The 24,257-nt window shown below is 44.5% G+C and overlaps 1 protein-coding gene across 2 annotated transcripts in view; it reads right to left on the reverse strand.

The window, feature by feature from the left end:
- Positions 1 to 9,247: 9,247 nt before the first annotated feature.
- XRCC5 (X-ray repair cross complementing 5) overlaps positions 9,248 to 24,257 on the reverse strand; it is a 90,282-nt gene continuing 75,272 nt past the window's right edge. For both annotated transcript variants that reach the window (XM_054723332.1, XM_054723333.1), the window contains exons 18-21: positions 22,155 to 22,251; positions 20,348 to 20,415; positions 10,224 to 10,298; positions 9,248 to 9,464 (exon numbers count right to left, since the gene is read on the reverse strand). In XM_054723332.1, coding sequence (XP_054579307.1) covers positions 9,450 to 9,464; positions 10,224 to 10,298; positions 20,348 to 20,415; positions 22,155 to 22,251 — 255 coding nt within the window. In that variant the 3' untranslated portion in view covers positions 9,248 to 9,449. The remainder of the gene's footprint in view (positions 9,465 to 10,223; positions 10,299 to 20,347; positions 20,416 to 22,154; positions 22,252 to 24,257) is intronic.

Below are 24,257 nucleotides of genomic sequence, written 5' to 3' on the forward strand. Positions count from 1 at the left end.
AATGGAAAAACAAAAAAACACACACACCTGTCTTACATTTTTCACTACTCCTGTGTATCTTGATCCGTGTCATTTGCCTTTCTTGGTCCTCCTCCCTGTGTTTATGAAATTATGTAACTGTCATACATTTGGATTTAATGGATTCAAAGTGAATTGTTCCAAAACCTTTTATTAACTAGCACATGGTTCCCTAGGCCCTGACTCTCTGCACTGTAGTGGTGGTGGGAAGGAGGGAGGAAGGAAGGGAGGGAGGGAGGGAGGAGAGGAGAGAGAGAGAGAGAGAGAGAGGAGAGAGAGAGAGAGAGAGAGAGAGAGAGGAGAGAGAGAGAGAGAGAGAGAGAGGAGAGAGAGAGAGAAATTGAATTAGCGGAACTGAGAGAAAAAAAACCCAGCAAGTGCCAACTGGCAGCCTCTCTGGATCAATAATATTAACGATTTCAGAGACTTCCAAAGAGCTACTGCCAACTCTTTTGGCTTTTTTCAATACTATTATCACTATTACAAGGACACCCCAAGGCCCTTTTACTTAAAGCCATGACAGAATGCCCCAAATGACAGCACTGTTGATTTCTGCCTTCAAGGGCTGCAACCTCAATGCTTCAGAGAGGTGGGTGGTGGGGCTAGACTTGGCTGTAATTTGAAGGTCAAGGTTTCAGAGGGAGGGATGGCAGTCTCCTGAGAGTTTGTTTTGTCTAGTAGCCATGTGACCACTTACCCTGCCTGACGCTGAGAATTTCCACTTGCCTCTATGAAGACGTTGATAAAAATCAAGGCCTTCACTGGAAAAACAAGGTTGTGTCGAAGTGCCTCTGCTCTGGCAGACTTTCTGGTTCCACTCTCTGCTCTGTCGTTGACCACGTCCTCTCCAGGCCCTCCATCTCTTGGGGCCTCTATCTCCTGTGACTTGGGGTGTGGGAGCGGGAGGGCTGTCTAATGATGAATGATTGCTGAGAGTCTGTGGCAATCATTCATTGTAGGAGTAGGGAAGCCAGAGGGAGGGCACATGGCTCAAGGGAGAAGACAAAGGCCTGAGGAATCTGAAAACTAGTCATTCATTCATTCATTCATTCATTCATTCATTCATTCAACATGTACTTCCTGAAGGCACACCTTGCATCAGGTATTATTCTAGGTTCCAGATCAATGCAATCTAAGAGGAATTTCATGTGAGCCACATCTATAATTTTAAACTTTCTAGTTGCTACATTAAAAGAGGTTAAAAAAACCCAGGTAAAATTAATTTTAGTGATGTTTGTTAACCCAATATACCCTAGGTATTATTATTTCAACATATAACCAATATAAAATATAAAGTACTAATGAGGTATTTTATGTTCTCATTTTCATCTCGAGACTTAGAAGTCCAGTGTACATTTGACATTTCTGGTGCATCTTAAATAATGGCTCCATGGGCTGTGACACCTGAGGATTTGGACGTGGAAAGAGCAGAGACAGCTAACATTTATTGAGTTCTCATTAGGAGAGAGGCATCATGCTAAGTACTTTCTGCACATTAAATAATTCCATCCTACAGCACAGCTAATAGTCACTATCTCCCACTTATTACAGAGATGAGGAAATGGAGACCCAGGAGCTCGAAGTTGTTCCAAACCATATGGCTGCTGAGTGGTGAGCCAAGGACCTGGTCTGTCTGGTGACATGTACTTGGGCAGATATTTACTATCCTAGTTACTGTGTCCCTTTAAGTCAGGCAGCCCATGTGAATCTGTAAACATGTTTCTTAGCTCTCAGGGCTGTTGTGGGGGATAAAATCAAACCACTGTAAGTGGTATGAACTGCCGGCTCTATCTCACGTAGACACCAGGAATGGGCACTTCCCTTTGAATCCTTCAATTTAGGTTAAAGCCATCTATAACCTAACAGACAGTGTCACCCTTTGTGGCGGGGCGGGGGCGGGGGTGTCCTCCTTGTCCCTGGGTCTTACAGAGTCCTAAAAGGGGATCTGTCTGGCTCCACGGCCACGTGCCACTGTCCCTGTGTGCCATGCAGGGTCTGGTGGGGTACTGGGCCTCTCCCAGCTGGAGCTGTTGGTTCACACTGAACTTGACCTTAGGTAACACCACAGGACACCACCCTCCACAGTGGGTTCTTCAAGTCATAGCTCAGGGGTAACAAGTGAATTTAAAATTTCAAACTTTTGAGCCCATCTTGAAAAATCAGGATATTTGACATAAAAATTGCTATTTATAATGCCTCAAAAATTTTTTTAAATAGGATGACACTCAGTCTGGATTCTTACATGGCTACCACTGAGTAGCAATGGTCCCTTTCAGAGGGGCGTGTGCTACAGTGGACACAGTCCTTACCACTACCTACTGGCTGGCCCCTGCCACTAATGAAGATTCGAGGGTGTTTTTAAAAAATATATTTTTATTGACTTCAGTGAGGAAGGGAGAGGGAGAGAGAGATCAATAATGAGAGAGAATCATTGCTTGGCTACCTCCTGCATGCCCCCTAATGGGGATCAAGCCTGCCACCTAGGAATATGCCCTTGACCAGAATCAAACCCTGGACCCTTCAGTCCACAGGCCGACACTCTATCCACTGAGCCAAACCAGCTAGAGCAAGATTCAAGTTTTCATTTGTCATCACACATGTGCCATTGACCCAGCTCTCCATGTAGGTCTCTACAAAATGGACCACACACAGGCTGTGTATGTCCTAAGAACAGCAGCATTATTGCTTTATTTACTCTTTTCTTACCTGGTCCCTTCCAACACCTGCCCTGCTCCTGGGTCCAGTCCCTCAGCCACACACACAGCCACTCTTCTCTCTAAAGGCTCTGTGCCAGGGCAGATTCCGGAATCCACTTGTATAAAGAACCTGCAACCTCTAAGCCTCTTCCCAGCTTTGAAGAGCCTTTGAAATGCTAAGCATTCATTCTGTTCTCCAATGGTCCAGTATCAGTGGGTGAAGGTACTTCTGAAGAGCCAACCTTCAGAAGCCCAGCAGTCCATTTCTCCTCTGCCAGGAGCTAGGGGAAAATAACCGTGCAGCCCGAGTTGCCTTCCTGAGGAGACCACGCAGTAAGGTGGCTAAGAGCACAGATTTGGAAGCTAGACTAACCTAAATCTAAGCCGGCTTGCATCCCTTACTGCTTGGGTGAGCTTGAAAATTTCACTCCGTGTCCCTGCCTTGTGTCAGGACCTGGCACAACCAGTGCTGTGTGGTTGCTATCATTCTTAAAGTGCAAATCAAGTTGTTAGCAGCTCGCTCCACTGTGACATTTAATGGGGAAGCCTAGCTCTTGTAGTTTCTGGTTTCATAGAGACTAAGGGCACGTTATCCCTTTTCCACACCAGTAAACGTTCATGAGGATGTGCTCCAAGGAAACAGGCCCACCCAAAGTCCTGTTTACTCTGCTGACTGCCCAGTTGAGAGGGAGACCTACAGCCCAGAGTACAGCAGACACCTGTCCCTTTGCACAGGTGAGGAGGCCCCGCAGGGCAGCAGGCATGGCTCACCGCCCAATCCCATCCCCAAATTTCAGACTGCAACAAAGGCGCCCCCACATGAACAGTGAAAGAGAAAAGGGATTCTGCTCTGCAGACAAAACACAAATGCCACCCCAAAGGGCATGATAAAAATAGCAGCGGACTCAGGCCAACTGGACATTGAGCAGGCTGCTTTGAGTGACAGATGAGCAGGTTGTGAAAGGGGCTTCAGGTGGCCTGGAAACAATGAAAGTATAGGGGGCAGGGGTCAGCAGACCCGAGTTCCAGGCCCACCTGGCCTACTGTCTAGCTCAGTGGTCGGCAAACTGCGGCTCGCGAGCCACATGCGGCTCTTTAGCCCCTTGAGTGTGGCTCTTCCACAAAATACCACGTGCAGGCGTGCACGTACAGTGCGATTGAAGGAGTACCCTAATTAAGTTAATAACAATGTACCTACCTATATAGTTTAAGTTTTAAAAATTTGGCTCTCAAAAGAAATTTCAAGCGTTGTACTGTTGATATTTGGCTCTGTTGACTAATGAGTTTGCCGACCACTGGTCTAGCCCCATGGTCGGCAAACTGTGGCTCGCAAGCCACATGCGGCTCTTTGGCCCCTTGAGTGTGGCTCTTCCACAAAATACCACGGCCTGGGAGAGTCTACTTTGAAGTGGCCTTAAAAGAAGTTTAAGTTTAAAAAATTTGGCTCTCAAAAGAAATTTCAATCGCTGTACTGTTGATATTTGGCTCTGTTGACTAATGAGTTTGCCGGCCACTGGTCTAGCCGAATGGCCTTGGGCGAGCCTTCCACTATGCTGGTCTCAGTATCCTCAGCCAATGAGGGGACAGACCAGGTGTGCATACTGTCCCTTCTGGCCCATCCCTCGGCTTCTCATACTGGAGTGGCCATGCTTATTACATGTTCTGACTGACCTAGTCCTGACATAGTTCACTGTAATCCCCAAAGCAAGAACTGTCATTAAGATCCAGGCCCTATAGCAGGTGCTTAGAACCTCGGACCTTAATTGGGCTCAATAAAGGCTTTCCCCCCCTTCATAGTGGTAGCTTCTATACTGAGCACCCCACACTTAATATTTACTTATCCATTCTTCCATTAATTCAGCATTTATTAAACTCGTGCCACTTATAAGTGGGATGAATGAGACAACACAGGGCACAAAATCCAGCAATGTGCCCACAGCGCATGACTTTGGACCTCTGAGAACTGGTGTCAAAGCATCCTGCTGTGCCCCTGCTTAAGAACGCATACCATGCCCCCCCCCCCCCAACCCCGTGTCACCCTAGCTTCCTGAGACAGGTGGGTGCAGAGGGTACCAGAGGGACAAGCCAACCTACAGCACCACTTAAAGCACCATCATGGCTTCTTGCTCTGGACTGAGTCACAGTCCCCTTCCCTCTCTTCTTACAAGGCAATGCATGGTCTGAAATCAGAACATTTCCACAGCTTTTCCCCAAACTGCACGTATCCTGGGCTCTGGTGTCAGGAGCCTCTTCTTTTCCCAGAAGCCGAGACGGCCTCCCACTGACAGAGCCTGATAATAAATGAGTTCATTACCCTGGCTGCTGGGGCCCATGACAGCCCATCTGCTGGCGTGATTAATTAAAACTCTGACTGGCGATGGAGGCGCCATCTCAGGGCAGGAAAGCAATTATTCGGAGCATCTTCCAGCCCAACTTTCCTGATGGATCCTAGAGAGGGACACTGGGAAGGGAGAGCAGGGTCTTTCCGGGCCAGTGCCACTGCCTTTCCTCCTTAGGTTCCCCGCAGAGTCTCCTCCTGGGACGGCCACTAGAATTAAGTGGAAGCGAGTGGTGGGCCAGATCCTCAAGTTCCCAAGTGCAGCAGGGGTACATTCCTTAGAAGAGGGTTTTCCCCCTCCTCCAGGAGCGAGGAGTTCTGGATTCAGAAGAGGGATTCCCCCTCTTTTTGGACCCATGCTCAGGAACTCCCCACTTTCCATCTGCATGCGATGTGCTCGTCATCCTCTTGCCAGTTGAGTGTGAAGCAAGGGTGGGAGGCCAGGCCTCAGTCTCCAGCTGTGTACAGAGTCCTGCATTTAGGGGATGTTGGTGCGTTCCTGCTCATAAACAAGGCTACTTTGGTCCCAACTGTCTGTGACAAGGTGTGCTCATCTCTATGTCAGGACCTAGAGGAAAAGGAACGTCACAAGCTCTGAGGAGCCTCCACCACCTCTGGGAAGACAGAGACACGATGTCTGTCTATTTTGTGCTGCCCACAGTCCTGGGATGGCAGTGAGAGATCCAACGTGGGCTTTTCACTCGAATAAAACCACAACAGGGACCTTACCACCTAGAAAACATCAAGTTTGCCTTTGGTCTATAGAAATCCTATGCCTGTTCTTCACCTCTCAGGCCTAGGGCTCTCCTACTGCCCTGGAACAAAACTCGCCCTGGAGCAGCATCCACACTAAAGGATAAATTCCTGATAACAGGTAAACTATTATATTTATTTTATATATATGATATATATATTTATTGTTGACACTATTACAGATATCTCCCATTCCCCTCTCCCCTTTCCATCCCACCTCCCAGCCCCAGGTCTTCATTATCCTATTGCCCATGTCCATGGGCTATGCATATAAGTATAGAGGTTCTTTGGTTTAACTCTTCTCGTCCCCACAACCCTACCTCGAGGTATGTCTTGCCATGCCTCCCTGGGTCTTATTTTATTGGTCAATTCATTTTGTTCATTAGATTCCACAAATATGTGAGATCATGTGATATTTGTCTTTCTCAGTTTGGCTTATTTCACTTAGCATAATACTTTCCAGGTCCATCCATGCAGTCCCAAAGGGTAAGAGATCACTCTGTTTTATAGCTGCATAGTATTCCATAGTGTAAATATCCCACAGCTCTTTTATCCATTCATCTAATGATGGGCACTTGAGCTATTTTCAAATCTTAGCTATCCTATATAATAAAAGCCTAATATGCAAATAAACCGAACAGCGGAACGATCGGTCGCTGTGACACACACTGACCACCAGGGGGAAGATGCTCAATGCAGGAGCTGCCTCCAGCCTGCAGGCCCCAGGCCAGCCAAAGTGGGTGACAGTAGGGCCCCCCCCAATCACCCTGCCGGTCGCCCCACAGATGGGCCCTGATTGCCAGCCAGGCCTAGGGACCCTACCCGTGCACAAATTTCATGCACCGGGCCTCTAGTTGTAAATAACACTGCTATGAACATAGGGGTGCATATATTCTTTCTGTTTTGTTTTTTTTTTGGGGGGGGGGTTAGGATATATTTATTAGGAGTGACTTCATTTTAACGAGGACCAAAGCCTTGAGCTATGGGAATGAGATGGGTGCACTTCAGAACCAGAACCAAGCAGTGGAGGGAGCGAGCTTTTGGGTCTTTGGGACCTCCCAGAAATGAACTGCTATACCATCAATTTTCCACCAGTGTGCCACAAGGATTTTTAAAACATGCAATACCTGACTATTTAATCAGGGGCACTGACCTCCTTTCCCTTAGATTGTAAAAAAAAAAAAAAAAAAAGACAATAGCCATGTGGTGTGAATGAATAAAAATTATACCTATTTTTGGTCATATTGGCATATATGTTATTAAAAAGTATTCTTTTTGCTGTGCTGCAGAACTTTAGTAATTAGTTTATGTGTGCAATTAGATGGAAAAGGTTGAAAATTGCTGTTCTAAACTAATACACGAGGCTAGCCCCTCTCTTTTTCTATATCCTCAACACTACCCTTACTGGAGTTAGCATCATTTCATATTATCTCACCAGGAAGAAAGTAGGGTTCGGGGGTCCTCCACTGACTCTAGACTTAAGAGCCCTTCATTACACGGCCCTAAAAAGTCAGAATAGACATATACAAGGCAGGACCAGTCGGACACTTCCCTCTGCTTTGTTTGGAGGTTATTGTTTAATTCTGTGCACTGAGCACTCTTGCCTCACTGACTAGGACTTAATTTGGTAGGAGAAAAGAGAAAGGGGAGCGGTGAGGCGGGAAAGGGACAAAGAAGAATCCCTGCTTTGTCCCCTGCAGCCCTGAGATGCAGAGACCGCAGCCTCCAAGCTACCCAGGAGGAGCAACCAGACAGCCTTTCTGCCCGTGTCTCACCAGGCAGACAGAGGGAAATACTGCCCAGAGTAGGAGGGAAACACCAGGAGATGGTGCCCAGACTTGGTCACACATAGAATCAGCTGGGGATCTTTACTACTGATGCTGGCTCCCACTTTCTGACCCAATCAGCAGGCTGTGACCTGGGCAGCAGTAGTTTTTAAAGATCCTGGGGTGATTCTATGTAGAGCAATGTCTGGGATGTGAAGCCCTGCCTGAGCCTCCCAACCAGCAGCCTCTGGGATTCTCACCAAGTGTGGGCCCCAGCATCCAGGCAGAGCTACAGGGAGCTCAAAGGCACCCTGCACACCTGCAGCCCTGTGGTTACCTGGCTCGATGGGGTTTCCTGCTCCATGGGGAACAGGCAAAGGCAACACAGACAAGAGCTCTGCAGGGGGCTGCAGAAGACAGGAGGTGGCTGATTGGAAGCACTTTCAAAGGATCCAAGAGGGACGTACGTGGCTGAGGCAGGAGGTAGAGGGAAGGGTGTGACACGGTGAAGCAGTGCCCCACACAATGCCGTAAAGGCAACATGAAAAGACAGGCCACATGTCTGGGACCAGACACTGCCCATGCATGTGGTCTCTTTCCTCAAAACATAAGAATTCATTAATAGGATACAAAGACACATACATATCAATAACAGGTAACATTTATGGAACACTCTATAGTTTGTTTCATATCCACATTCTCAATAAATGCAGACACAGATTTTTTCTTCACAATTCAGCAGCCTGACCCTTTCCACTCACACAGGATGTATGATCACCCCTCAGAGAGAGGCCCAGGTCACCGGCCAGCAACGCTGTGGCGGGTGTGCGGGGCCAGCCAGCGATCACCCCGCAGAGGGAGGCCCAGGCCAGCCAAGCGATCGCACCCCTGCCTGTCACCTGCAGAAGGAGGCAACCAGTGGCGGGGGGGGGGGGGGGGGGGCAGTGCCGCACAGATGGCAAGCAGTGGCAGCGGTGGGGGCGGGGCCAGCTGCCAGCAGCTGGGGGAAGGAAAGCCCCAATAGGCCCTGATCGCCAGCCAGGCCTAGGGACCCTACCCAAGGGGTCCCGGATTGTGAGAGGGCGCAGGCCAGGCTGAGGAACACCTTCCCCCCACCTCGCCCCCCCATGCATGATTTTCGTGCACCAGGCCTCTAGTGAAATGATAAAATCCTAACTACTGTGGTGAATTTCTTTTTTGGGGGGGGGTCACTAACATGTCAGAGGACCGAAAGAGCATCTTTTCTCCGTGAGGACACCGTCACTCGCTGCTTAGAATGGGTACGCAGGAGACTGCTTCCCCTCCCACCTGCTTATGGAAAACCACCTGCACAGACAGGCAAAGTACTGTGGGACTAAAAGGCTTACATAAAAACAGAAATGGGTAGGACCTACCCTACCCAATGCTATCCAAACCCAGCTTTCTGTTGTAGGAAATGAAGGGCATCCATGATCAGTGTGAGCTGTGACTGCTGAGAGGAACAGGCAATGGACCACACCTCCTGCGAGGACTGAGAAACTCACACAGGGCCCTGCCATGGTTCTCGAAGAGAGAGCTTCATGAGGGCTGCCACCCTTACCAACACCCCAGGTCAGGAGGAAGCCCATTTTCCAGAAGCTTCAAAGCGCATGTGCTATATACGGAGATCAGTAAGACCACAAGCAACAACACAGCAATCAGAAAACAAGGACACTTTATAAACGTGTACGGGTCTAAACATCCCTCATGTGTATGTGCTCATTACACAAAGAATTAGGAGGTTCCTTCTGCGCAACCTCAGAGACTGTCTCCAGAGCTTCGGTCCCTCCAGGCTGTTCGGTGTAGAGGTCTCAGCACGACAGTAATGACGATTCGTGTCGATCCCCACACGTCCAGGACCTAAATCAAGTCCAGCTGCAACAGGAACAACATGTTCAGAAAGGAGCCGGGCCACTGCAGGCCACTGCTGCTCTGGTGAGTTTAATGACGATGGCTCTCTTCGCTGGCAACACGCACTGACGTGCATTCTTGTCCACCACTAACTATTTCAGGAGTTAAATACCAAGCATCTCCTCACTGTAATGCTAAGAGCTTCTCCACGGAAAGCTGACAGCTGTTACTGGATGGCAGTCATGTCACATGAGCCTTAAAGGCAGAAAGTTCCCACACCTGAAAGATGGGCACAAAGGCCAACACCTGTACACAGCCCCAGGCACCGCAATGGGAGGAGGTCCAGAAACCCCCCAATGCCTGCCAACCTGTCTTGCTTACATGAAGTTAAGTGAGAACATTTAAGAATTAGGCTTCTTAAAGGCTGTTTTTTATTTGTCAACCCACACAAATCGCACGCTGTATCGCTTACTTAGGCTGAGAGCAATTTCAGGAACTGGGTCATTTTGCTACCACAGGAGTAGCCTCCCCAGCTCTCTTAGTCCTTCAAAGAGAAGGATTAAACTGGATGAACTATGTCACTAAAACCACTGAGCACAGGGACTCCCACTATGAAATCACCTGATTAAATCTATGATGGCAACAAATAACAGTGTGGGAGCTTCCGGTGTGTTAGGAATGAAAGCACAAGTAAGAAACGAGGCTATGACCAGCAGCCTCTGTGCTACACTCACAGGTCAGACGACTTCCAAGATTAGCCCCTGTTTGTGTGAAAGTACTTACTAAATCATCCACATCACCACCTTCTTCAAAGAGGGCTGCTCTCTCTTCATTTGGATTTTCTTTGGGGGCCAGAAACTGTGAATATAAAGGCAGTCATGATACCAAAATGACATTCCTCCTCTTGAGATGAAGATACAAACCGCTAGCAGGGCCACAGGCAAACCTGAGACCTGCTACTGATGGCTCCCAACAAGCGTCATCTCGCTATTTGCTCCTTTGTTTGTCTCTGGGTGAAAGACTTATTCTGAGGTTGAACTGTCCACACTAACTAGTCACCAAGAGAGTGGCTGTGAAGAGGGAGACAGTGACCCTGTGGAGTCCCACGTCAGGCAGGGAAGATGCCTGATGTTCCCACTTGTGCTCCCAGAGGAGATGTGCGGTGTCATTAGGGTTAAGAAAAGAACCAAACTCCCTAAACCAGTATGCCTTGGTCTCCTTTGAAGGGATCATAAAAATAAAGGGTCAGAATTAAAGATTATAATCGGCTATTCTCCAACTCCTCTCCTCTTTGGGCAAAAGAGGTAAAAGGAAGAATTTCTTGTCAATGATGTGAAACAAATAAATGGGTGAGCTTGGAGGTTATTCAATTCATTTTCTGGAAACACATTTGTGTTAGAAACTGTTTGAAAATAAGTGGATGAGAAAACTTCTTGTGTATCCGTCTGCTCAGCAGCCGCGCTCCAGACCTGAAGCTTCTGAAAGGCAGAGCCACAGCAAAGCCAGGGCCTGAACAGAAGTCTGCAAGAATCTGGTAATAAAACTCAGACTTTAAAAGGGTAATGAGAGCCCTTGAAAATGATCTGCACACCCCTGCTCTCATCCTGTCCCTCCGAGAGATAGCAGTGGGGACTCTTTTTCTTCAAGGCACGTGGTAACCGCATCTAAGAGCTAGGTTTTATCAACCACTTATCTATCCTAACACAAGAAGTGATCTTCTGGCAGCGTTAAGTACTTAAAATGGCAGCAGAGATGAGCCTGCAGGAGCAAGTGCTTTTAAAAGGGGAGGTGGGAGGTGAGCACACATCCCATCAGTATTCCTCGGGTCAGTGTACACAGAGCACGCGTGTGGTGAGCAAACCCCCCCGCCCACTCTTGCTCTCCTGCAGCTGCCTCCACCCAAGAGGGAGCAGTGTAGTTGTACTTTCCTCACTTCCTCAACATGAAAAAATGCAAGAATTGCTTTCCCTATGTGTACATTCCTGTTATTTTTATGGTGCAATGGATATAATCGAGGCCCCTGAAACCTAAATCTTATAGACTCAAAATATGTCTCTTCAACAAGTCACCCTTTAAACATGAGGCTGTGCACAGCAAGTCTTAGAAAGCAAGTGCTACACGCCTTCCATTCCCCATGGGCAAAAACTCCCACCCAGTTAACCAAATGGGCACAGTGCAGAACTGGGCAGTGCCCTTGTCAGCACCCTGGACAGTGCCGTGGCAGCTTGTTTTTCATGCAACCTCCCCTGAACTTGTAACTCACAGTCAAAGCAACCCCACTATTCATTATCTTCAAGTCAGACCGAGAGATTAAGGGATTTACATTTTTCTAAAGACATTTATGGATCTTTCCATTGCCCTTTGTTGACCCTAAATTGGACTGTGTTCAGTGCTACAGTCAATGGGAGAGATAGAAAATGCTAGCAGTAGGGGTACAGTCTAGAACAGAACTGTAATGCAGCTTCCATACCATTAATCCTATTTATTTATTCTGGCTAATTATTAATGAAGATATCTGAGGGTCAAATACAGATAAATAAGAAATCTACATGTGTATTTGCATATGGTTTATGTCTAAAGATTATATACTCTGCTCTATCGTAGATTCCCAAATTAATCTTTATTTATGATTCTAATTATTATAACTATTAAAAAAGATTTTTATTTTGTTTCTTTTCTCATTTCCCCTGTGTCAGTAATTTAATGGCTAAAGGATAAGATATCTGGTTGGGTGAAGAGAATAAAAAGTAGAGCTGTGTCTTGCTCTAAACCTCCGTGAAGCCACAAATGCCCAGCATCTTTCAAATACAGACAAACTGCAGGCCAAAGGCTCCACCGGCCACTGCATCTTCCATTACCCCTTAGTAACCTGATCCATGGTGGGTGCTTACTGAGGAAACTAGAAAATCCCTCATGTTTTTTGGCACACAGCCCTAAAAAATCCATATTACCATCCTCTCCCCACCTGCAAAGCCCCTTTCACGCTGCAATTAGAGGATAAATTGAGACAGGACTATCTGCACAGTAGGATGGAGATCTATATAATTAAACACAAATGGCACATCTCTGAGACTAGGCCAAATTCCTAGGAAGAGAGGAACAGCAGCAAACAAACTTTCATCTCCATCCAGTGCGGAGCATCTGCAAGTGAGTGTCCTGATAGAGCTGCTCAACATTTCTGCGTAAGCAAATTGTGGCTAAAAGCTGGGCTGCCTTCCATTATCCTTCCCAAACCCCCAGGCAAGGCTGGTCTCTTACATGTATCACTCCTCCTCATCAGAGGTTTAAACTGCCAGTGATTTCCAAGCTGCACATTGACAAGGAGGTGAGAGACAGAGCAGAGAATTCAAGGGTGGGCCTGCTTTCTCAATAAAAGCAACAGATTCTCTGAAGGCAGCAAAATGGGTAGGCATCACCTCTCATCTTTTGTTGTGCTCTTTCCCTCTGCAAGATGCTGAAAAGGTAGAAAATAAATAGAAAGGGCACGTGGGTGACACACTCCTTCTTCCTCAGACCACCGTCACTCACTTGGGTCTCCCAGAGTGTCCTTACTCGGAGATCTTTAAGAGATGGATAAACTGTTACTTGTCAAGTACACAGAAATATAATCCTGGCCCCAAGCAGAGAAATGGAATCAATAACCTTTGTACAGAAATTTCCAGTTCTATCCCTCCGTAGAACTAGAAACTAACAGCCTCTGCTCAGACTCTCACCAATCCCCAAATCAAAGGCACATGGTTTCCATAGGGCTGATTCCAACATCAGCAGGTGATTATATACCCATAATCCAGATGTATAAAAGCAATAAATGTCAACAACAGTAAAGAAAGCTAAATTAGGCAGCTGTAAGAAAGCAAGTGCTAAAAAGCTATCCTCCTCCCCACCATAGAACTTGGACCAAATAATTATTTAAACTAGCTCAGCCTCTCTGAATCCCAAGAGAAATGATAGTCCAAAAGCCATTGGGATTAATCCCCTTCCCCATTGTTTTTAATATGGGGTAGAAAGAATGGAGGACTGGGGGTGGTCCTACAACTGGCTTCCTGGGCAATGACTTACCATGAGATCTCAGACAGATCATTTTACTTTTCAAGGCCCTAAGTTTCTTCATCCATAAAATACAGAGTTGGCACAAGATCAGTATTTCTCAGGTGCTGCCCCCTGGGCACAGGTGCTCTCGATCTGCCACTCCTATCAACTGAGGAGCACCACCTTTACCTGTTCCACATATCAGGCTCCCTTGTAAGCGTTCAGTTTAAAAAATAAAACTCAGCTAAGAGATCATTAGGATTCTTTCCAGCTGAGTAAAATTTTATGCAACATAAGCCAATGTCCTTTGCCTTAGTTAAGAACTTGGCTTGTTTAGATTCTTCTAATCTAGGGCTTCTTGACTGTGTAATTATCAACATTTGGGGCCAGATAATTCCTTGTTGTGGAGCTGTCCTGTGCACTGTAGGATGTTTCAAAACTTGACCCACTGGGAGCCAGTAACACATTATCTACATTTCTCAAAGAACCCTCTGTTGTAACCACCAAAAATGTGTCTAGTCTGCCAAATGTCTCCTGGTTGAGAAGCATGTTCTCACCCTAACACAGCTAGCAAGAAGAAACCTAAAAAAGATAAAGAAGATAAACTTCAAGTGGGAACCAGCCTATCCTGACCTTTCACAAGGCACTGACCTTTACTGACTATGGCCTGGAGCAAAGGACTTCCCAGATGCTCCCGGAACCTGCCAGGATAAACAGCCACCCCTACCCACCACCACACCCAGAGGATAAACTGACGGATGAAGGGCAACAAGAGCTGGCTAAGACTTTACCAAACATCAAATGTCAATGGCATGTCTAAGAATAACCACCAGAAAGAGAAAAAAGTGAACTGAAAGAATTGACAGGTTATAATAACAATAAAAAAGAATGTAAACGTGGTAATATTTTTGTTGGGCTTCAAAATGCAGTGAGAGTACAGGTACACATAAAAGAAAGTGACCACTTATATCTAACTTTAGATATAATAGAAAGTCATGGAAGAACTTTCCATTTCTGCAGCATGGCTGACTTATCTACATTTCTCAAAGAATCCAAACATCCACACATTTCTAGAATACAACGGGGGAAATGGCTCTCCTTAAGATGTGCAAGTGTAGCCCTAGCCGGCTTGGCTCAGTCAATAGAGCGTCGGCCTGTGGACTGAAGGGTAGCTGGTTTGATCCTGGTCAAGGGCATATGCCTGGGTTGCGGGCTTGATCCCCAGTGGAGGGGTGTGCAGGAGACAGCTGATCAATGATTCTCTCTCATCATTGATGTTTCTATTTCCCTCTCTCCCTCTCCCTTCCTCTCTGAAATCAATAAAAATATATTAAAAAAAAAAAGATGTGCAAGTGTAAAGTTGGGATTTAATATTCATTTAAAATGGACATTCCTGGATAATTATTTCCTTTCAAGTCACCAACAGCAAGAATCTGACAGCTTGCCAATTTTAAATAACTTATAAATATCTTGAATTTAAATGCACTGTGAAGGGAGAAACCAAGATGGCGGCATAGGCAAACACCTGAAATTGCTGCCTCGCACAACTACTTCAAAACTACAACTAAAAGACAAAACGGATATCATCCAGAACCACAGGAAGGCTGGCTGAGTGGAAATTCTACAACTAGAAAGAAAGAGAAAAGCACACTGAGACTCAGAGGAGCTGCAGAAGTAAAGGCAGAGGTATGGAGGCGCACGCCCGGAGAGGACTGGCAACTGAGGACGCGGCTGGCTTTTTCAATCCGCAGGGAGACACAAGCTCACGACTGCTCTGAACTCCAGTTCCGGGCGAGACTCTGGGGACCCAGACTCATATGGGGAGAAACTGGACTGTCTGGCAGCGGGCAGAACTCGAGGGCGGCTTCCTCTCAGAGATGCTTGCAGTGATTATCGAGGGACACTGAGACCCGGGGGCCTCTCAGGGCAGGGCTGACGGGAAGCCATTGCTGTTTGCTCCGCCCTGAGACCCCGCCCCACCCAAGTGTGCGCAGAGGCTTTTGCACATGAATGGCCTGGTCCTTTGAAATCTAAACTTACCTAACAAACTGCAGCTGAGTCAGAGAGACCCAGAACATCCAAAAGAAGGCCCAAGGCCCCACAGCAGCTTGCATTGCTTTACAGCTGGGCCTCATCTGGGCACCTCCAAAACCCAAACAAAGAAGAGGAATCTGCAGATCTCTCTGTAGCTCCTGCTGGGTGGCCTCAGGCAGAGGCTAAATTAGTACCTCCTTGGAGATCCAAGAGCCAGTGTACCCAGGGGTCAGAGTGGGACCATCCAGATTACAACTCCTCAGATCCATAAGAGACACACTCAGGGGGCAGACTCAGTGAGCACCAAAGCCCCATTGAAGCAAGTCTTGCCTCATAAGGGTGTCTCCAGCACAGAAGTTCTCCCAGTGTAGACACAGCTGATCCTCACAGCCAATTGTCCTGGAGGTCAATTCCTCCCAGTGATACCAACAACAATCAAGGCTTAACTACAACAAGACTGTGCACACAGCCCACAAAGGGGTGCACCAACAGTGTCCACCTCAGGTAACTGGGGAGGCTGAGCCACTGGGCCCTATAGGACACCTAGCACACAAAGCCACTCTTTCAACACAGGGAAGCAGCCAAAATGCGGAGACAAAGATACAGGTCACAAATGAAAGAAATGGAGGAAAGCAAACTACAGGATATAAAGTTCAAAACCACGGTTATAAGGTTTTTCAAGAATTTTCTAGAAAAGGCTGATAAATTTAGTGAGACCCTCGAGGATATGAAAAAGGACCAACTAGAAATTAAGCATACACTGACTGAAATAAAAAATAATATACAGAGATCCAACAGCAGACTAGAGGATCTCAAGAATCAAGTCAAAGATTTGAAATACAAAGAAGCAAAAAACACCCAACCAGAAAAGCAAAAAGAAAAAAGAATCCAAAAATATGAAGATAGGGTAAGGAGCCTCTGGGACAACTTCAAGCGTACCAACATCTGAATTATGGGGGTGCCAGAAGAAGAGAGAGAGCAAGATATTGAAAACCTATTTGAAGAAATAATGACAGAAAACTTCCCCCACCTGGTGAAAGAAATAGACTTACAAGTCCAGGAAGTGCACAGAACCCCAAACAAAAGGAATCCAAAGAGGACCACACCTAGACACATCATAATTAAAATGCCAAGAGCAAAAGACAAAGAGAGAATCTTACAAGCAGCAAGAGAAAAACAGTTAGTTACCTACAAGGGAGTACCCATACGACTGTCAGCTGATTTCTCAACAGAAACTATGCAGGCCAGACGGGAGTGGCAAGAAATATTCAAAGTGATGAATAGCAAGAACCTACAACCAAGATTACTCTACCCAGCAAAGCTATCATTTAGAATTGAAGGTCAGATAAAGAGCTTCACAGATAAGAAAAAGCTAAAGGAATTCATCACCGCCAAACCAGTATTATATGAAATGCTGAAAGGTATTCTTTTTTTTTTTTTAAAATAGATTTTATTGATTTTTCACAGAGAGGAAGGGAGAGGGATAGAGAGCTAGAAACATCAATGAGAGAGAGACATCGACCACCTGCCTCCTGCACACCCCCCACCGGGGGATGTGCCCGCAACCAATGTACATGCCCTTGACTGGAATCGAACCTGGGACCTTCCAGTCCACAGACTGACGATCTATCCACTGAGCCAAACCGGTTTCGGCTGAAAGGTATTCTTTAAGAAGAGGAAGAAGAAGAAAAAGGCAATGATAAAAATTATGAACAACAAATACATATCTATCAACAAGTGAATCTAAAAATCAAATGAATAAAAAATCTGATGAACAGAATTAACTGGTGAATGTAATAGAATCAGGGGCATAGAAAGGGAGTGGACTGACAATGCTCAGGGTGAAAGGGGTGTGGGGGGTGCAGGAAGAGACTGGACAAAAATCGTACACCTATGGATGAGGACATTGTCGGGGGATAAGGGCATGGGGTGAGGTGGGAACCGGGTGGAGGGGAGCTATAGGGGGAAAAAGGGGGAACAACTGTAATAATCTGAACAATAAAGATATATTAAAAAAAATAAAAATAAAAATAAGTGCACTGTGAAGATTGCTCTTCAACCTCACTAATTATACTCGTTTCCTTAATTGATTATTTGAGAAGTGACCAAACTTAAAACACTTGCAAAATAAAGGCAACATAAATGACTATTTTAGTACACAGTCAAAAGTGACCACACTTCCCTAACCTGGCTAAGAGAAATAACTGATACATGTCTCTCCCATTAAAACCAAAAGGAAACCCTGCCAGAAATTTCCAGTCCTATCCCTCCGTAGAACTAGAAACTAACAACGCACCTGTGCACCAAAGGGTAGCTGGTTTGATTTCCAAACAGGGCACATACCTAGGCTGTGGTTTGATCCCCAGTTGAGATGCTTACGGGAGGCAACTGATCAATGATTCTCTCTCACATCGATGTTTCTCTCTCTCTTCCTTTCTCTCTAAAATCAATAAAAACATATCTTTGGGTGAGAATTAAAAAAAACACACAAAACCCACAAGGAACCAGTTGCCATGAGCCAGAATCTCTCTCAGTAGTTCTCCTCATTATTGTCTGTATATGCACTCTCACTTCTACACTTCTCTTCAAAAACCAACAGGTGCCATTTAAAAACATTTCTAATACAAAAGATTAAATCTTCACCCTGAAAAACAAAGGTTCATATGACACTGAAGCAGGTACAGAATCATCATCTTGCAAACAAGCCAGTGTGCACAGGGGAGTCTGAATACTGGGCTCGACTCTACTGTCCACCATGTTTTCTCTCTAGTCAAGGATGAGGTGTTCAGAATTACAACCAACTGAAATCAGTTCTGCTGATATTAGAATCATGTGAGGACACCAACCCAGACATAGTCATTAACTGAAATTCCTCTCTATAGCTACATTATCCGACAGCAAAATTCCTGATGGGGAGGCAACACAGAACAAACCTCAGACAATTTGCAAGAAGCATATGATCCCCTTCCAGGTGTCTCTCTGCTTTAACTTTAATGCACTGGATCCACTGGGCTGTGACACTTCTGGGGGGAAAACTACCCTTTTAGATCAGTGTCCCTTCTTCTTCCAAAAACTGTAATATGTACTCAAGTCTCACCTAGATAATAGATATTTTAATGCAATAGTGACTAAAATTAAAGTATTTGTATTGACTAATTTTATTTGTTTAGCAAAAACTGATTGACAAGCCTTCAGGCTATGTGGTGGTTAATTTTAATTTTAAGTGTTAACTTAGCTAGGCCATGGTGCTCAGCTGCTGTGTCAAATGCCCGTCTAGATGTTGCTGTACATGTGGTTAACATTTACAATCAGCCGACTTAAAGTAAAGGTTCCCTCAATAATGTTGGTAGACTTCATCCAATCAGTTAAAGGAATTCTGCCTTAAGACTGTAAATAGAAATCCTGCCTGAGTTTCCAGCTTGTTGGCCTGCCCGACAAGTTTCAGATCTGCCAGCTTCCACAATCATATGAGCCAATCCCTTAAAATAAATCAATCTCCCTTCTACCACACACATTCTACTGGTTGCCTCTGTGCAGAGCCCTGAATGATACAACCCAGTTAGAGGGTGAAATATCAGCAAGCCATTGTATAAAGTAACAAATAGAAATAAAACACAGCCGCTGAATGACATACTCTCAAGTACTGGCAGCCTCATAGTACGGATTATGGCAGAGAGGGTGCAGACAACCCCTCCTGAGACAATAATCAGCATCTTAGCGTTTGCTTCTAAAATTCCAGCATATTATTTCCTGAAAACAAAAGGCTTTTGCCAGGCAAAGTGCTTTAAAAAATTCCTGCATATTTAGACTAACTGTTCTTCCAAACAACATTAGAGTTTCTACCAAATCACTCATAAAAATTCAAGGCGTTTTTGATTTGGCCTAAACTTAGCCGTAAGATGAATATTTCCAGCCTTGTTCCTGCCATTCCCTTAACAGATTCCTGTCTGCCACTCCAGACCAAGCTCTCCCTCCACGGTACAGTGTTTTCTGAGTCTCACTGCCTCCCTCTGCTACCTGTAACTGCTCCTTTCGGTTTCAGAGGACAGGGGTGCTGTCTTACCATCAGCACAGTGCCTAGCAGACAGCAGAGGCTTAGGACACAACTGGCAGCGGCCAGGCGCTGTGCTGACAGGACTGGGTCAATCAGTGACAGAAACTGAAGTTCAATGCTATGAACCATACACTTTTGAACTATTTAATTTAATTCCATTAAAATTTTATCAAAAACCTAGGCATAATGAAGGATTATTGACCTACATAGCCACACCTATTTGACTCATAGCTGAATCAGATTCAGTACTCATACACAACAGGGAGACCTTGGCCTAACTATATGGGTCAATACGAATCTCCTGGGTCTCACACATGGGGTCTTTTAACTTACCGAAAACATCTAGATGTGCCTTATGCCAGAACACCAATGTTTTGCCACCTTGCTGCAAAATTACAAATTCAAAACCATGCCTAGGACCCATCTCAGACAAAAAATATCTTGGGGGAGGGGTTTGGCCATCAGTATATTTTGTAAAAAAAATAGCTCCTCAGCCAACCAATGTGTGGCCGGAATGGGGTCTAGGTATGCACTATGGACGTCAGCAGCCCTGGAGCTACTAAAGCCGGGGTCACAGGAGAGTTCTGAAACATTACCACAGTCTACGGAACACTAAGTGAGATTATAATTTCTCCCACAAGGATGCTGCAATTTGCCTGTTGACTGAATAAAAATGGGTACACTAAAAATTTAGTTACCCTAAAAAATGTAACTTCTTCCAATAAGGATGGGCATTAAGAAAATAACGTTCACTGCAATAATTGATCTAAAGATAGGGAGCAGTCAGTACCTTTTTGGCTTCCTCAGCTGTGACAGAGCTTCCAGGGGCTTCATCTTTGGTGATCAGAGTAATTCCATCTAAAAAGTAATTCAGAGTAAAATCTAAGTACAGAATCAACCCCAGTCCCACCTTCCTTTCCACCATACCTCCTCCCATTTAGAACTGGAGATTTTTAAAACTATGATTGTGCTCTTCTCTGTAAGGAATATAAAACTATAAAGACATTTCATTCACCTAATTCCTTCCATCTTACATTACCCTTTCTCCTAGTTTTGCTTGTGTAAAAGTCACATTGCAAATGCTCTGTGAAGCCTTCCTTGCTTAAATCCAGATAGAAATAATCTCTCCTTTAGAATTCTCAGATCACTTTGTTCATGCCTTTGAAATGGCTCTCATCATATCTTACCCTGTATAACTTACCCTGTATAAATTTCATCTCTCCTATTGGGATGCTACACTTTTCTCTAGGGCAGGTTTTATTCATCTTTATATTCCCCTCAATGTAGTACACAGAAGCTCAGTAAATAAGTGATAACTGAATGACTGTATACTCTGGTACCCAATATGGGAATCTGCAGACATTTTGACTTCCAGGAGTGTTACTGGCTATTGATGGAACAGCAGGAAGGCCAAGGTCGGGAGGAAACATTTCTTACAATGGCCATGTCTATCATTTAGCACAGCACATCAATTTTAGCTCAGTGAGAGCAAATCAAGGAGAGAAAATCTACCCTTTAGTTTTCTCTTCTTCCTAAGATTTTCTCCTGCCTCAAATGGCTGATGCGTGAAATACTTTCAGAAAAGCACATGCATTTAATATCCATTTGTACCTAGAAATGGCACAAGTCATGTGTATTCTCTCAATAGGATATAAGCTCTCAGAAAATATGTATCTTCTGTATGTCCTGTAAGTTTCTTTTCAGCAAACAATATGCTGGAGGCATTCAATAAATACCAAAACCAATCTCTTTCATCTACCAGGTCGGCAGCAGAGACACAAGAGTGATTTGAGGAAGCCCCATTTGCCACCTATTCTAATTGCTTTTGCTCCCCAGTGTAGAAGTTAAAGGGCTGAGAAATGAACTGTCAGGGAAATGGTTGCCTGTGTGATGAAAAGCTGCCCGTTAGAAGCTGGATAGATAGGTATGTAACTCCTTCCCACAGAAATGCACATAAAGCAGGCTGAAAGTAATTCTGGGGCCCTATTTCAAGTGAAAAGTTTCATACTTTTTAACATCATTGTTTTTAATGGCTTGTACAGAATACTTGGGTTCTGAAAAAATATCAAGTCTGCTTAAAAAAGTGGGCAAAGGGCATGAAGAAAATCAAACACAAAGCTTTAAAAAAGTATATTACCTTCTTTCTAGGTTTAATTTGCATTGGTCACTGTAAATAAGTGAGGAACTGAGTGGCCAAATTTGGTGCATGAAGATGCTGGTCTGCTGCTATGAGAAGCCCAAGAACATGGTAATGAAAAGTAGCAGGTGAGGCCAAGGAAAGTGCCATGGGTCCAGCAGGCCTCAAAGTATCTCAGAGTCTGGGGAAGGGGGCAATTCTGCCCTCACAGCTTCCTTCATCTAACAGAAAGGTGTGAGCTTTGAAACGGGTCAGGCTACAGTTTCATGTGGGACTTACATGTATACTTATTATTTACCTCTTTGTATTTAGGCTTATTAAATTATGTTTTTAGTTCATTGAATCCTGAGCTGTTCCCAAAAACACATCAAAAGTCATCACACAACACAATATATATATTAGAATTTGTATTTATATTTAGAAAAAATAGCATCAATATTTGAAGAAAATGATAGCTTACCCTGAATGATGATTTCCCAGAAATGATTTAATTGTTTAATTTCCACTTTCTCTTGAAGGTCTTTCAGGAAATTGTTAAAGCGCTGAGCTTCTGAAAACTGTGGGGGCAAGTCAGAGCAAATATAAAAATAAGTCCTCCCAGGCCAAAGTACTATATATACTGAATTAGTCATTTATAACAGACAGTATATATATTACAATTATACATATATGTGTATATTTATACATATTAAATATATGTTATATATTTGTATATAGTATTAAATACATATAATATATATCTATAATATACATATTTCTTTGGTAAATGGAAAATTGTTATTTCCAATTTCAACTTCATTTGATAGGAACCTGAAATCTTTCCATCTGTGGAAGGTATAGAACCTTCCAGAGCCACACAGTTTTTTATTGGCCTGGTACTTTGTTTTTTAACTTTTAACATAGACATATTCAAACAAAAATAGAGAATAACTCATTGAACACTCATATACCCATCACCCAGCTTCAACAATTAGCAGCTTGGCCAATCTTCTTTCATCTATACCTCCACCTTCTCCCACAACTCAGACTGTTTTGAAGAAAATTTCCATCATATTATTTCATCTATAAGTATTTCAATACACAATATCTAAAATATATAGATTCTTTAAAATGTAGTCATAAAATTTAATAATAATTCCTTAATAGAAGCAAATAACCCATCAGTATTTACATTTCCCCAATCTATACTAATAAAAGGGTAATATGCTAATTAGACCGGGTCGACCAGCCATCTTCCGGATGTCTGACTTCCTTCCAGACAAAGCCATGGTGGTGGGGCCAAGGCAGAGGCAGTTAGGGGTGATCAAGCTGGCAGGGGAGGGCAGTTGGGGGCGAGATCAGGCCGGAAGGGGAGGGCAGTTAGGGGAAAGATCAGGCCAGGAGGGGAGGGCAGTTGGGGGAAGGATCAGGCCAGCAGGGGAGGGCAGTTGGGGGCAACCAGGCTGGCAGGGGAGGGCAGTTGGGGGCAAGATCAGGCCGTCAGGGGAGGGCAGTTGAGGGCGAGATCAGGCCGGCAGGGGAGGGCAGTTAGGGGTGATCAGGCAGGTAGAGGCAGGCCAGCAGTCGGACATCCCCCAAGGGGTCTCTGATTGGAGAGGGTGCAGGCTGGGCTGAGGGAACTACCCCCACCCCTGTGCATGAATTTCGTGCACCACCACTAGCTATTCCATAAAACATTAAAAACATTTTTTTACAATTAGAAATGTCTTTACATTAAGATTAATTGATATAATTTTAAAGTCTCTTTTGATTCTCCGCCAACTCTATTTTATTTTTCCTTTTTTTTTTTTTTTAAAAAAAAATCTATCACTGAGTACTTTTAAGGACAAGTTGTGGCAGGAGTACATAGAAATGTCTTCAGACACCATCTAGCCTGGGGGAGCAGTGTTACTTAAAAAGCAATATTTTTTTACTGCCTTTTTCCACCTAATGAAATCTTTCTCCACCCGACTGAGTCACCTCCGTCTTCTTCTGACTCTACTCTGCCAAAAGTTTTTCTTTTATCTGTAGGGCATTTGGGTCACCTACTACTAAATCTCTTATTCTATTCTAACTGTAATCATTGTCCCATTTCTTATTCTTTGCAAGTATCTAAACTACTCAAGAATTATACTGCTCATTCATTCAGCAAATATTAATTAGTACAAGACATAAGAACTACAATTGTGCCTCCTTTTATAACTTAAACTTGCTTACTCTTGCCTAGAGCTTATGTATAAAAGCCTAGAAATAATTTGGAAGATTTTTTGAAGTGTTTTATAAACATTTCCAATAAAACACACCAACAAAAACCCACACAAAAGGCAGGATAGAGGTACTGAGTAATTAATTTTCAGTGTTCTTTTACACCCTGGCATTCAGATCCCTACTCCTGTCTTCATAAAATCCTTTTCAATAATTACACAATATATATTTCCCATCAATACCCTTAAATAATTAGTCCACCCTTTACAATAATGACTGGACCACTAGGGGTACAATGGAACTCTCCTGTTTGCCTAATAGAAACCATACAGCCAGGGCTATAACATAACAAAAAGCTCATTCCCAGGGATAAAACATT

Source organism: Eptesicus fuscus, chromosome 11 (assembly GCF_027574615.1).
Source record: "Eptesicus fuscus isolate TK198812 chromosome 11, DD_ASM_mEF_20220401, whole genome shotgun sequence".
NCBI lineage: Eukaryota > Metazoa > Chordata > Mammalia > Chiroptera > Vespertilionidae > Eptesicus > Eptesicus fuscus.